At 41.6% G+C, this 11,875-nt stretch overlaps 1 protein-coding gene across 2 annotated transcripts in view; it reads left to right on the top strand.

Moving 5' to 3' along the window:
• The first annotated feature begins 72 nt into the window (after nucleotides 1-72).
• Nucleotides 73-11,875, top strand: part of ssh1a (slingshot protein phosphatase 1a) — a 55,600-nt gene continuing 43,797 nt past the window's right edge. Inside the window, exon 1 of one of the 2 annotated variants that reach the window (XM_055655332.1) lies at nucleotides 73-284. In XM_055655332.1, the coding sequence (XP_055511307.1) occupies nucleotides 222-284 (63 nt within the window). In that variant the 5' untranslated portion in view covers nucleotides 73-221. The remainder of the gene's footprint in view (nucleotides 285-11,875) is intronic. The other variant, XM_055655333.1, reaches the window with a different exon arrangement.

Raw genomic sequence — 11,875 nt, 5'->3', positions numbered from 1 at the left:
GCCCCACGCTCGAGCTCGAGCTCGTGCGTCCATTGTCCCGCCCAACCAGGCGCTCGCGCTCCGCACCTCCCCAACTCCAGTGCGAGGAGGCTCTAGAGGCGCAGGGAGGGAGGGAGGGAGGCGGTGAGCGGGTCGGCCGTCCGTCCGTCGGTCGGTCGGTCGCGGGCCTCGGCCGAACCTGAGCCCCTTTCCTCTCCGCTCCTCTCGAAAAGGCCACCAGGATGGCCCTGGTCACGGTGCAGCGTTCTCCCACTCCGAGCGCTTCCTCCAGTCCCTGCGTGTCGGTGAGTGTCGTCCAACGCTGTTCAGTGGGGAATGTGACCGGCTGGGAATACTAGAGCTGTTAAGGCCTCTTTGGGACGTGCCCATTGTACCTGAAAGCTCATATAATTACGCTGTTTAAATGAATTAAACGTTTAAATGAATTATCTTCTAGATGATCATATTTTATTACATAATGTTAATTATCAGATTCATGTACATTATTCAGTTTGATTTTACATCCGATCAAACTATATAACAGTATTAACATTGTGAAACATACTCGTGCATATTCGGTATGCAGTTAACATTAAAATATATGAAGTCAGAGACAACAGAAATGTGCTCTTCTGCCTACTTTGTTTATGCCAGCCATCTAGTACCTACACTAGAGCCCTCCGTCATATTTGGGACAAAGACCCATCATTTATTTATTTGCCTTTGTACTTCACAATTTTAGATTTCTAATAGAAAAAAAAATTACATGTGGTTAAAGTGCACATTGTCAGATTTTAATGAAGGCCTTTTTATACATTTTGGTTTCACCATGTAGAAATTACAGCAGTGTTTGTACATAGTCTCCCCCATTTCAGGGCACCATAATGTTTGGGACATAGCAATGTCATGTAAATTAAAGTAGTCATGTATTAAGTAGTAAAGTATTTTGTTGTATATTCTTTGCATGCAATGACTGCTTGAATTCTGCGATCCATGGCATGGACATCACCAGTTGCTGGGTGTCTTCTCTGGTGATGCTCTGCCAGGCCTGTGTTGCAGCTATCTTTATCTTAAGCTTGGTTTGGGGTCCCACTCAGTTTTTTCTTCAGCATATAATAGGCATGCTCAATTGGGTTCAGATCGGGTGATTGACGGCCACTCAAGAGTTGACCATTTTTTAGCTTTGAAAAACTCCTTTGTTGCTTTAGCAGTATGTTTGGGATCATTGTCTTGCTGTAGAATGAACCGCCGGCCAATGAGTTTTGAGGCATTTGTTTGAACTTGAGCAGATAAGATGTGTCTATACACTTCAGAATTCATTATGCTACTACCATCAGCAGTTGTATCATCAATGAAAAGTGAGCCAGAACCTTCAGCAGCCATTTACGCCCAGGCCATAACACCCCCTCCACCGTGTTTCACAGATTAGGTGGTATGCTTTGGATCTTGGGCAGTTCCTTCTCTCCTCCATACTTTGCTCCATCACTGATATGTTAATCTTTGTCTCATCTGTCCACAAGACCATTTTCCAGAACTGTGATTGCTCTTTTAAGTACTTCTTTGCAAACTGTCACCTGGCCATCCTATTTTTACAGCTAACCTGTGGTTTGCATCTTGCATTGAGGCCTCTGTATTTCTGTTCTTGGAGTCTTCTGCGAACAGTGGTCATTGACAAATCCACACATGACCCCTGAAGTGTTTCTGATCTGTCGGACAGGTGTTTGGGGATTTTTCTTTATTATAGAGAGTATTATGTCTTCGGCTGTAGAGGTCTTCCTTGACCTGCCAGTCCCTTTGCGATTAGTAAGCTCACCAGCGCTCTCTTTCTTCTTAATGATGTTTCAAATAGTTGATTTTGGTAAGCCTGAGGTTTGGCTGGTTGTCTTAACAGTTTATTCTCAAGTTCAAGTGAGTTTATTGTCATGTGTCCCTGTATAGGACAATGAAATTCTTGCTTTGCTTAAGCACACAGAAAATAGTAGGCATCTACTACAAAACAGATAAATGTGTCCATATACCATGATATAAATATATACACACATGAATAAATAAAATGGTAAGGTGCAAATAACAGAAAGTGGTTATTAATAATCAGAGTTTTGTCCGAGCCAGGTTTAATAGCCTGATGGCTGTGGGGAAGTAGCTATTCCTGAACCTGGTTGTTGCAGTCTTCAGGCTCCTGTACCTTCTACCTGAAGGTAGCAGGGAGATGAGTGTGTGGCCAGGATGGTGTGGGTCTTTGATGATACTGCCAGCCTTTTTGAGGCAGTGACTGCGATAAATCCCCTCGATGGAAGGAAGGTCAGAGCCGATGATGGACTGGGCAGTGTTTACTACTTTTTGTAGTCTTTTCCTCTCCAGGGTGCTCAAATTGCCAAACCAAGCCACGATGCAACCGGTCAGAATGCTCTCGACTGTGCAACAGTAGAAGTTAGAGAGAGTCTTCCTTGACAATCCGACTCTCCGTAATCTTCTCAGGCAGTAGAAGCGCTGATGAGCTTTTTTGATAATTGCGTTAGTGTTCTCGGACCAGGAAAGATCTTCAGAGATGTGCACGCCCAGGAATTTGAAGTTCGTGACCCTTTCAACCATCGACCCGTTGATATAAATGGTGCTGTGGGTCCCCCTCCTACTCCTTCCAAAGTCCACAATCAGTTCCTTGGTTTTGCTGGTGTTGAGGGCCAGGTTATTGCGCTGGCACCATATGGACAGTTGCTCGATCTCTCTTCTATATTCTGACTCATCCCCATCAGTGATACGCCCCACAACAGTGGTGTCGTCAGCGAACTTGATGATGGAGTTCGCACTGTGGTTTGCTACGCAGTCATGGGTATAGAGTGAGTACAGCAGGGGGCTGCAGGGGGCTGAGCACGCAGCCTTGAGGTGCTCCCGTGCTGATTGTTATCGAGGCTGACACATTTCCACCAATACGAACAGACTGTGGTCTGTGGATGAGGAAGCCGAGGATCCAGTTGCAGAGGGATGCGCAGAGACCCAGTTCTGCGAGTTTGGTAACCAGTTTGGAGGGGATGATTGTGTTAAATGCCGAGCTGTAATCAATGAATAACAGCCTGACATGAGTTTTTGTTGTCCAAGTGGTCCAGTGCGGAGTGGAGGGTTCTTGGTTCTCAGTCTCATAATGGCATCTTTGACTTTCATTGGTACAACTTTTGTCCTCGTAGTGATAATTGATAAACAGCAATAAAAGTTTCCAAAGGCATTGGAAAGACTTGGTGCTGAGAGCTCTCTTATACCTGCATTAAGGAGGCAATTAAACACACCTGAGCAATTACAAACACCTGTGAAGCCATGTATCCTAAACATGATGGTGCCCTGAAATGGGGGGACTATGTATAAACACAGCTGGAATTTCTACATGTTGAAAGCAAAATACATAAGAATAGCCTTTATTAAAATCTGACAATGTGCACTTTAACCACATGTGATTTTTTCTATTACGGATCTCAAATTGTGGAGTACTGAGGCAAATAAATAAATGATGGGTCTTATTCCTAAACATTATGGAGGGCACTGTATATACAGTATACCAATCCCATTTTCCAGGAGTTTCTTAGTATCGACCCTATCTGCTTTTCTTAATTTCATGCACCTCAATAATTTCTCTCTAAGGTTACACCACTTAAAGGAAAATAAATTCAGCCTATCCATTCTCTTTACAGAGCTGCAATGCTCCATCCCAGGTAGCATCTCACTAAATCTCTGCATCTCCTAGAACAGGGGTCGGCAACCAGCGGCCTGTAACCCAAAATCATTTGTCCCGCAGGCGTTTTTTTTTCCCGTAATAGTCCGGCCCGCAGTCTTCCGTCATCTCTGGTGCCTGGAAGGTGATTTTCGGACCGAAGATCAGGTGAAACACTGAAAAAGATGCATTCAATCCTGCTGCCCATCGCCCTGCGTGAGGCCAGGCTCCTTCTCCCGGGCCTGAGGTCGCGGCACCCAGGTTTGGCGATGCAAGGAAGCCTGCGATGGCGGAGCCACCAAGCGCTGTGCGTGGCCGAGCTCTGGCTGTATCACATCCTGCGCAAAGCTGCCGGCACGGCCACGCACCTTCTGTGTCGGGGTTTCATTATCGGGGTTGTCAATAGGCCGGGGATTAGTGAGTGTGTTATTTGAGCCACCGCCTTCAGGGCAGAGCCAAGGCAATGGTCCATAGGTGCGCCATGTTCGTGAGTACCCGTAACTAGGCGTCCTCGAAGGGGCGTGATCTATATGAACACGTGATTTGATGCCTGCCATCTGGGGCGTGATGGGGGCAGGATCCATGTGTAAGCCATCCATAGACCATTAATGCCCCGCCACAGACATGCGGCCTGGTCCCTATGCAGAACAAGGTTGCCGACCCCTGTCCAGGAGTGTAATAACATCCTTATTATTGTGGTGACTGAAATGCAGCCCAAATTAATATTTCATACAGCTGTACCATAACTTAGTTGGTCTTTTCTAAGCCCTGGTAAATGAAGACGAGTATTCTTAACCGCCTTATCTGCCTGTGCTACTTCTTTTGGGTATCCCATATGTATACCAAGGTCCATCTGTTCCTAGGATCCTACCATTCATTATGTATATCCTAGTCTTATTAGTTTTCTAAAATGTAAACAGTTGTCAGAATTATTTCTAACTGCCATTCTACTATCTCATCAAAATTGATCTGTAGCCAAAGACTACCCTTCTCACAGTCATCACCTCCACCATTCATTGTGTACTTAATAATTATATATCCCATGTTCACATCCAGATTATAAATGTGTGTAGCAGTAGGGGTCTCAGCAATGATCCCTATAGAACACTATTGGTCCTGGGTATCCATTCACAAAAATGATCTTCAACCATCATCCTCTGCTTGTTATCCCAAAGCAAATTTTAGATCTAATCGATCCACTCACCCAGATCTCTTGGGCTTTAGCCTTTTGGCTCAATTTTCCATGTGGGATCTTATCAAAGGTCTAACTTTCCATGTAGACCAAGAGTTCCCAACCTGGAGTAAATGTGTTGAATCTGGATTTGTACATATTTTTTCTCATTGACTGACTGTGTTTGGTTCTGGTATACCGGTCGGTATCTGTTCATCATTAGTTGTTCATAAGTAAGTGAAATAACATTGTTATGTGCTATTAACGTTGCCTGGGGTAAACGGGACGAAAAAGGTTGGGAACCCCTGATGTAGACCATATCAACTACACTATAATATTGCAATGCCACATGCTCTTTTACATGGCCCACCTTCGCTTTTACAGCCTGTAAACCCGACACCCAGGAACATTGAATTGTAAATCCTGCCCTTGTTTCAACATGTTTTCATGATAGCAACAATATTATATTCCCTAATGTTAATCATTGCTCTTGGTACATCAGCCTTGTCATCTATTAATGTGTTAAAATAGATGTAATCCAAAGTTATGTTGCTGAAATCTATATTACTAAAAGTCTGATTTTGACCACTTCCTGTTGTTCCGTATACTGATTTTAGAAACAACGCTGCCCGGTACGGCTGTGATTTTTGGCCATCTTATTCAGAGTCCCCCTCCGCTGCACAGGACAAGAGGATTTTTCCCATCGATGAAAAATAAAAGAGTTATTCGTGTTTAAAAAATGTTGAGATTCTCTCTCCAGAAGATCACGCCTTCCGGAGTGACTATAAAACCCGGAAGTGTTGAGTGCCTCAGTCAGTCTCTGCAAGATGGGGGGAGCGAGAGGGTCATGTCTCTCAGTCTGAGCTGTGAATAACACTGAACACATGTCTACTAAACTGTGAGTGATTTTACTGACCTGTCAGTGCCCTTAATGTGGTTTGAAAATATAGTTTGGAAATGCTAAAGCTGTGTTGCCTTTGGTTTGGAAATGCTAAAGCTGTGTTGCCTTTGGTTTGGAAATGCTAAAGCAGTGTTGCCTTTGGTTTGCAAATGCTAAAGCTGTGTTGCCTTTGTTTTGGAAATGCTAAAGCTGTGTTGCCTAATTAAAGTTGCCTTGCCTAAGTAAAGTTGCCTTGCCTTCTATATAATTAAAAGTCTAATCTTGACCACTTCCTGTTTGCGCTTTATATTGATTTTAGAAAAAACGCTACCATGTACAGCTGTGATTGTTGGCCATCTTACTCAGAGTCCCCCTCTGCTCATCAGGTGCCGAGGATTTGTCCCATTGATAAAAAATAAAAGAGTTATTAGTGTTTAAAAAACATTGTGATTCTCTCTCCTGTCAACCACGCCATGAAGGCCACACCCCTTCTAGTGGGAGGGGGAGGGACTATAAAACCCAGAAGTGTGGGCGTGGCTCAGTCTCTGCAAGATGGAGGAGGGAGAGGACACGACTCACTGTCTTGCACCATGCTTGAAATGGTATGAAACTGCACTTGAATTTGGTGGCCTTGCACCCTGCTTGAAATGGAATTTCAAGGAATAGCCGTGAGTCAACTGCCAGCCGACAGGCTTGAATGACTGAGCCGCCAGCCCAAGAATCCATATACATACATATATACATACTTATATAAGATATTTGAAAGAGTAGGAGGAGTGTTTTCTCCTCTGTCAGTGATTATTTTAGTTCAGTTTATTGTCATGTGCACAGTGAAAAGCATTTTTGTTGGGTGCTCTCGAGTCAGAGGAAAGTCTATACATGCTTACAATCAAGTCCTCCATAGATACAGGTACAGGATAAAGAGAATAACATTTAGTGCAAGATAAAGTCATAAAGTGTGATGAAAGATAGTCCGAGGGTCTTCAGTGAGATAGATGATTGGTCAGGACCAATAGTGGGTGATAGGATGGTTCAGTTGCCTGTTAACAGCTGGGAAGAAACTTCCTGAATCTGATATGTGTTTTCAAACTTCTGTAACTTGCCTGATGGGAAAGGGGAGAAGAGGGAGGGTCCGGGGTGAGACTCGTCCTTGCTTATGCTGATGGCCTTACCAAGGCAGTGTGAAGATTAGATGAAGTCAAGGGCAGTTGGTTTGTATGATGGTTTGGGCTGCATCCACAATCTCTGCAATTTCTTGCAATCTTGGATGGAGTTGTTCCCAAACCTTGCAGTGATGTATCCCAATAAAATGCTTTCTACAGCGCATCTGTAGAAGTTAGTGAGACTTGTGTGGGACACGCCAAACTTCCTAAGCTTATGAGGAAATGGAGTAAGGAAGTGTGCTTTCTCGACCATTGCTTCGATATGGCTAGTTCAGAATGAGTTGCTGATGATATTTACCCCATGGTACTTGGTTTGCTGGTGATATTTACTCTAGGAACTTATATTTTGAGGGGGTTGATCCATTTGTTAGGTTACTGCAGGCAGGTATGGTTACATGATCCATAGACATTCCTTAGTAATCTAATGCCTGCTTCTGGAGTTTTTCAGTTTTACTGCCAAGTTTAAAGCTGAAATTAACATGATACAAAATACATTATACATTGGCTCTATTTTATCCTATCAAAGAGCAATTGATCATATTTATAAGCATGGACTATTTGTAATGTGTTCATGTACCTTATGAAGGACATCGTTAATAGCAGAGAGCACTGTCAGTATCCACCCAAGTTACCCTTGGACTCAGCAAGGACAATTTTAATTTCCATCTGTCTGGCATAAATGCACTGAAATTGGTATGATGTCGCATACTCTAGGTTAGTGTCCCTGCATCTACTTGGAGCTTAAAGGCTGTGAAATTCTCATCTATCTCCGATTGGAAGCCACTTTCATATTTAAACTGCGGTGAGGGGGCTGGTGAAAGGATTGCCACAATGCATCAAGCCATGTTATTGGCAAAATTTGTAAACTGATAGAAAAGTCAATGCGTTTGACATTCTTCCCATTCATTGCAGAATTGAACAACCTTTTTAGAGTATGTAAGGTTCCTTAAAAGCCAATGACAGAACGTTTATCTTGGGTCCACAAAAAAAAATCTGGCCTTGAGTATCTTATCTTTTCCATCCTCAAATTATCTTATTTCCTGCTCTTCTGAATAGGCAAGCAATCTGAATGACTATATTGCATGCCAAACTACAACAGAATACAGTGCTTAAAACCAGGCAGGTGATATGTAAACTCTACTTGACAACTATAGGAGGATACCCCAATATTTATTCCTCTAATGTCTGCTCTACAGTTCCGTTTATTTGCTTGTTTCTAAAATAATATAATACACCTGGACTTATTTAAGTTTGAATATGCTCTGTGTTTAAAGTACTGTTAATGAAATTAGATTACTCCCATCGGTTTGTCTCCAATTGATCATTATTTTTCATGGTTTCTTCATTGTGGGTGTACGTTATAAGTTGTTCTGTGCCAGGTGGAAAGAACAAAACCCTTTGCCAACATTACTTTAAGCACTAATCATCTTTGAACTTGGTGGACACCCGAGAGATCACATTTCTTGATATGGCATATAATCTTTGGAAGACTGTAGATTTTGACATTATTGTAGCAGGGATGATTTAGTAAATAATTAGATTTAAAAAACAACCAGGAAATGTACACATGACACAATCAGTTTTGTGAAAAGTATCGACCATATTCTCCTACATTGTTTGTAAACACACTTAAGAGTTTCCTATTTAGCATATAATGAAATAGGATCAAGACAGAACTTTCTAAAATTATGTTTTCATAATTCTAGTCTTTGTAGGTTGCACATGCTTATACCAGTCACAAACGTATTCTGATTTGATTAACATTCTAATAGATATAGAGGACCATTGTTCATCTAGTGGAAACACTTTATAATAATTAAATGGCTTTTAGGGATTGAAACTTCCAAGGTGATTACTTTGTATTCCAAATACATTTTATAGAAGAAAATACAATTGGGTATGTTGTTTGTAGTCAGAATATTAAATAGTGTTTTCTTTCTGATAGATTTTTCTTTTTTATTATTATTTTTGATAAAATTTTAAATTACATTTATTCAAAAATAATCCTACACAAAAAAATCTAAAATCATTGTAGTAGTAAAATCCCACGATACTGCTGCTGTCACTGTTCACAGTTCCTACTACATAATGTCCCCAATAAATAGTCATGGAGTTGTACAACACAGATGCGGGCCCTTAAGCCCAATTTCAGCTATGCCAACCAAGATGTTTATCTGTGCCATAATCCCATTTTGTTGCATTAGACTCATATTCCCTCTGTTCCTTTTCTATCCCCATACCTACCCAAATGCTTTTTATACACTGTGATTGTATCTGCTTCAACCACCTCATGTGGCAACTGGTTCCATGGCCCTATTACCCTCTGTGTAAGGGGGGAAATCTTGTTCCTGAGATGTACTTAAAATATTTCCCTTCAACTTAAACCTTTGTCCTCTAGTTTTAGATTCCCCCATGCTTCTGGCATGACTGACAATCTATGCCCTCATAATGTTATTAACCTCCATAAGGTCACCCTTCAGCCCCCTGCACTTCATTGAGAACAATTCCAATCTCTCCTTGTAGCTAAAGCTATTCCAGGCAATGTGCTGGTGAATCTTATCTGCACTTTTTCTAGTACTACCATGGAATAATGACCAGAAATGCACACAATATTCCGAATATGGTCTAACCAACTGCAGCATGATTTCCATTCTCTTATGCCCAATACCTCTGCCATGAGGCAAGAAAATTAAATGTCTCCTTCATCATCTCTATACAGCAATGTGTGGTGCCATTTTCAGGGAGTTATGAACTTGTACTCCAAAGTCCATCTGTATATCAAAGCTGTTAAGGTTCCTGCCATTTACTGTATATGTCCTTCCAGTATTGGACAACCAAAATGCATTACGTCACATAATATTTTATCATATTTTAAACTATTTCATACTTGTACAAACAACTGCCCACTCCATTTTCACAAACAATGCTTTTGTTTTCAATGGGTAATACTTTTTTTTAAATTCAAGCAAAAGGCCTAGTGACCTCATCAGTTGTGTTTGTCAGTTGCACAAGAAATGGAATTAGATTTATTTTTTGACATGACCCCCAATCTTGGGCATGTATTTTGAAATATAGCTTACATTTATCATAAGATATTTTGCCGTTTGAAAAAAAAACAAGCATCCATTCTATTTGTGATAAAGTTTGTAGAATTGCGCAGTAATTTGAAGCAAAAGCTTGGGAGTCCTGCTATAATTATCAACATTTGATTTGTGAATCTCTTCTGAGATGATCAAGGTTCATCTGTGTACAAACTACTTATTCAGGTATGCACTATGTTGAAAATCGTGATTCATACCATTTGCGAAAATAATTGTTAAAATACAAGTGGGTATATTTAGAATGATTCTTAATGAGAGAACTAAACCTACTCTTCTGTTGAGCTTGTGTGCACTCCGTTGCATTTCAATTATATGAAGTGTGAATAGGGATATTGTTCATTCATCTAATCGGTAATTATTATCTGCCACAGTCTCAGTTGTCTCATGGTCCATTTAGTTCAAAAACAAATTTTAGTTGTCCATAATAAATATCCTATTGAACCCAAGCTTGGCAGTGTGTCACCAAGACTGCCTACTTGCGCAATTATGTTTGCATTAGTCCATGTCCCACTCTCAAAGCCTTTGGCGCCTAAGACTTGGCGATTCCACTGTTTTTCTTGTTAACTACATTAGAGGTATGAAGAAAAAGCAGGAGTATACCCGGTGATTGAGCTTCTACGGCCCATCTGAGCAAGAATTCTACAGATTCATTAGCGGTAGAGTTGCTGCCTTACAGTGCTCACAGCGCCAGAGACCAGGATTCGATCCCGGCTATGGGTGCTGTCTGTACGGAGTTTGTGCGTTCTCCCCGTGACTGCGTGTGTTTTCTCCGATATCTTCGGATTCTTTCCGCACTCAAAAGACATACGGGTTTGTAGGTTAATTGGCTTGGTATCAATGTAAAATTATCCCTAGTGTATGTAGGATGGCGTTAGCGTGCGGGGATCACTGGTCGGTGCGGACTCTGGGATGAAGGGCCTGTTTCCACACTGTATCTCTAAACTAAACTAAACCCTCTGGTGAAGTCATTCTTCCCATCTCACTTCTGAATGGCTGACTGTTTATTTTGAGACGGTGGCTCTTGTTTCCAAGTTCTAAAGGTTTATTAGAAAACATCACTCTGCATCTATGGCCAAGCCTCTTAAGATTATTGTGTTTCCTTGAGATCATCTCTCAGTTCTCACATCACAAGTGTGACCAACTCTGCTTCATCACTTCAAACAGGACAACCCCTCATTGCAGTAATCTTTATGGAAGTATCTGAAAACTTTAACTTATGAACTCTTCTTTGGGATTCACAACTCAGTAGGACAATTGCTGAGTATATTTGGAATGGAAATCAAGGAATTTGTGTATATTAGAGGAGTTGGTAAATTTAAGGTTCATGTAGAAATGTGGTGCTGAGGTAAACAATCAGTTGCAATCTTATTGAAAGGACTGAATGGTCTGCTACTGATTTTGTTTCTCAAGTTTCTTATACCAAGCTATGCTCACTCATTGTGTCGGATGACGAAAATAAATAGTATAGACAGCAAAGATGGTTATCAAGAATTACACTGCCATCTTGATCCGCTGGGCAAATGGGTTGAGGAATAGCTAATGTAGCTTAATTCATATAAGCATGAGGTGTTGCATTTTGAGAAGTTGAATCGAGCAGGACCTTTAAAGCTCCAGGATGTGTTGCAGAGGGATCTCAGAGTACACCCTGAAAGTGGTGTTGCAGGAAGATAAGGTGGTGCAGGAAGATAAGTTGGCGGCGCGACTCACCCGTTGCAGCGGCCCCTACAGCCTGTCTGTCTTTTTTTTATTTTTTGTCTAGTTAAATGTAGTGTTTGGTGTTTTTTAATAGTGTTTTTAAATGTGTACATGTGGGGGGCGGGGGGGGAGGGGGGGGGAAACTGTTTAAATCTCTTCCCTGTCCGGGAGACCCGACCTTTTCCC

The sequence above is a fragment of the Leucoraja erinacea genome, chromosome 25 (assembly GCF_028641065.1).
Source record: "Leucoraja erinacea ecotype New England chromosome 25, Leri_hhj_1, whole genome shotgun sequence".
NCBI lineage: Eukaryota > Metazoa > Chordata > Chondrichthyes > Rajiformes > Rajidae > Leucoraja > Leucoraja erinaceus.
Note: the sequence above shows the minus strand (reverse complement) of the source record. Positions and strands in the feature narration are given on the sequence as shown.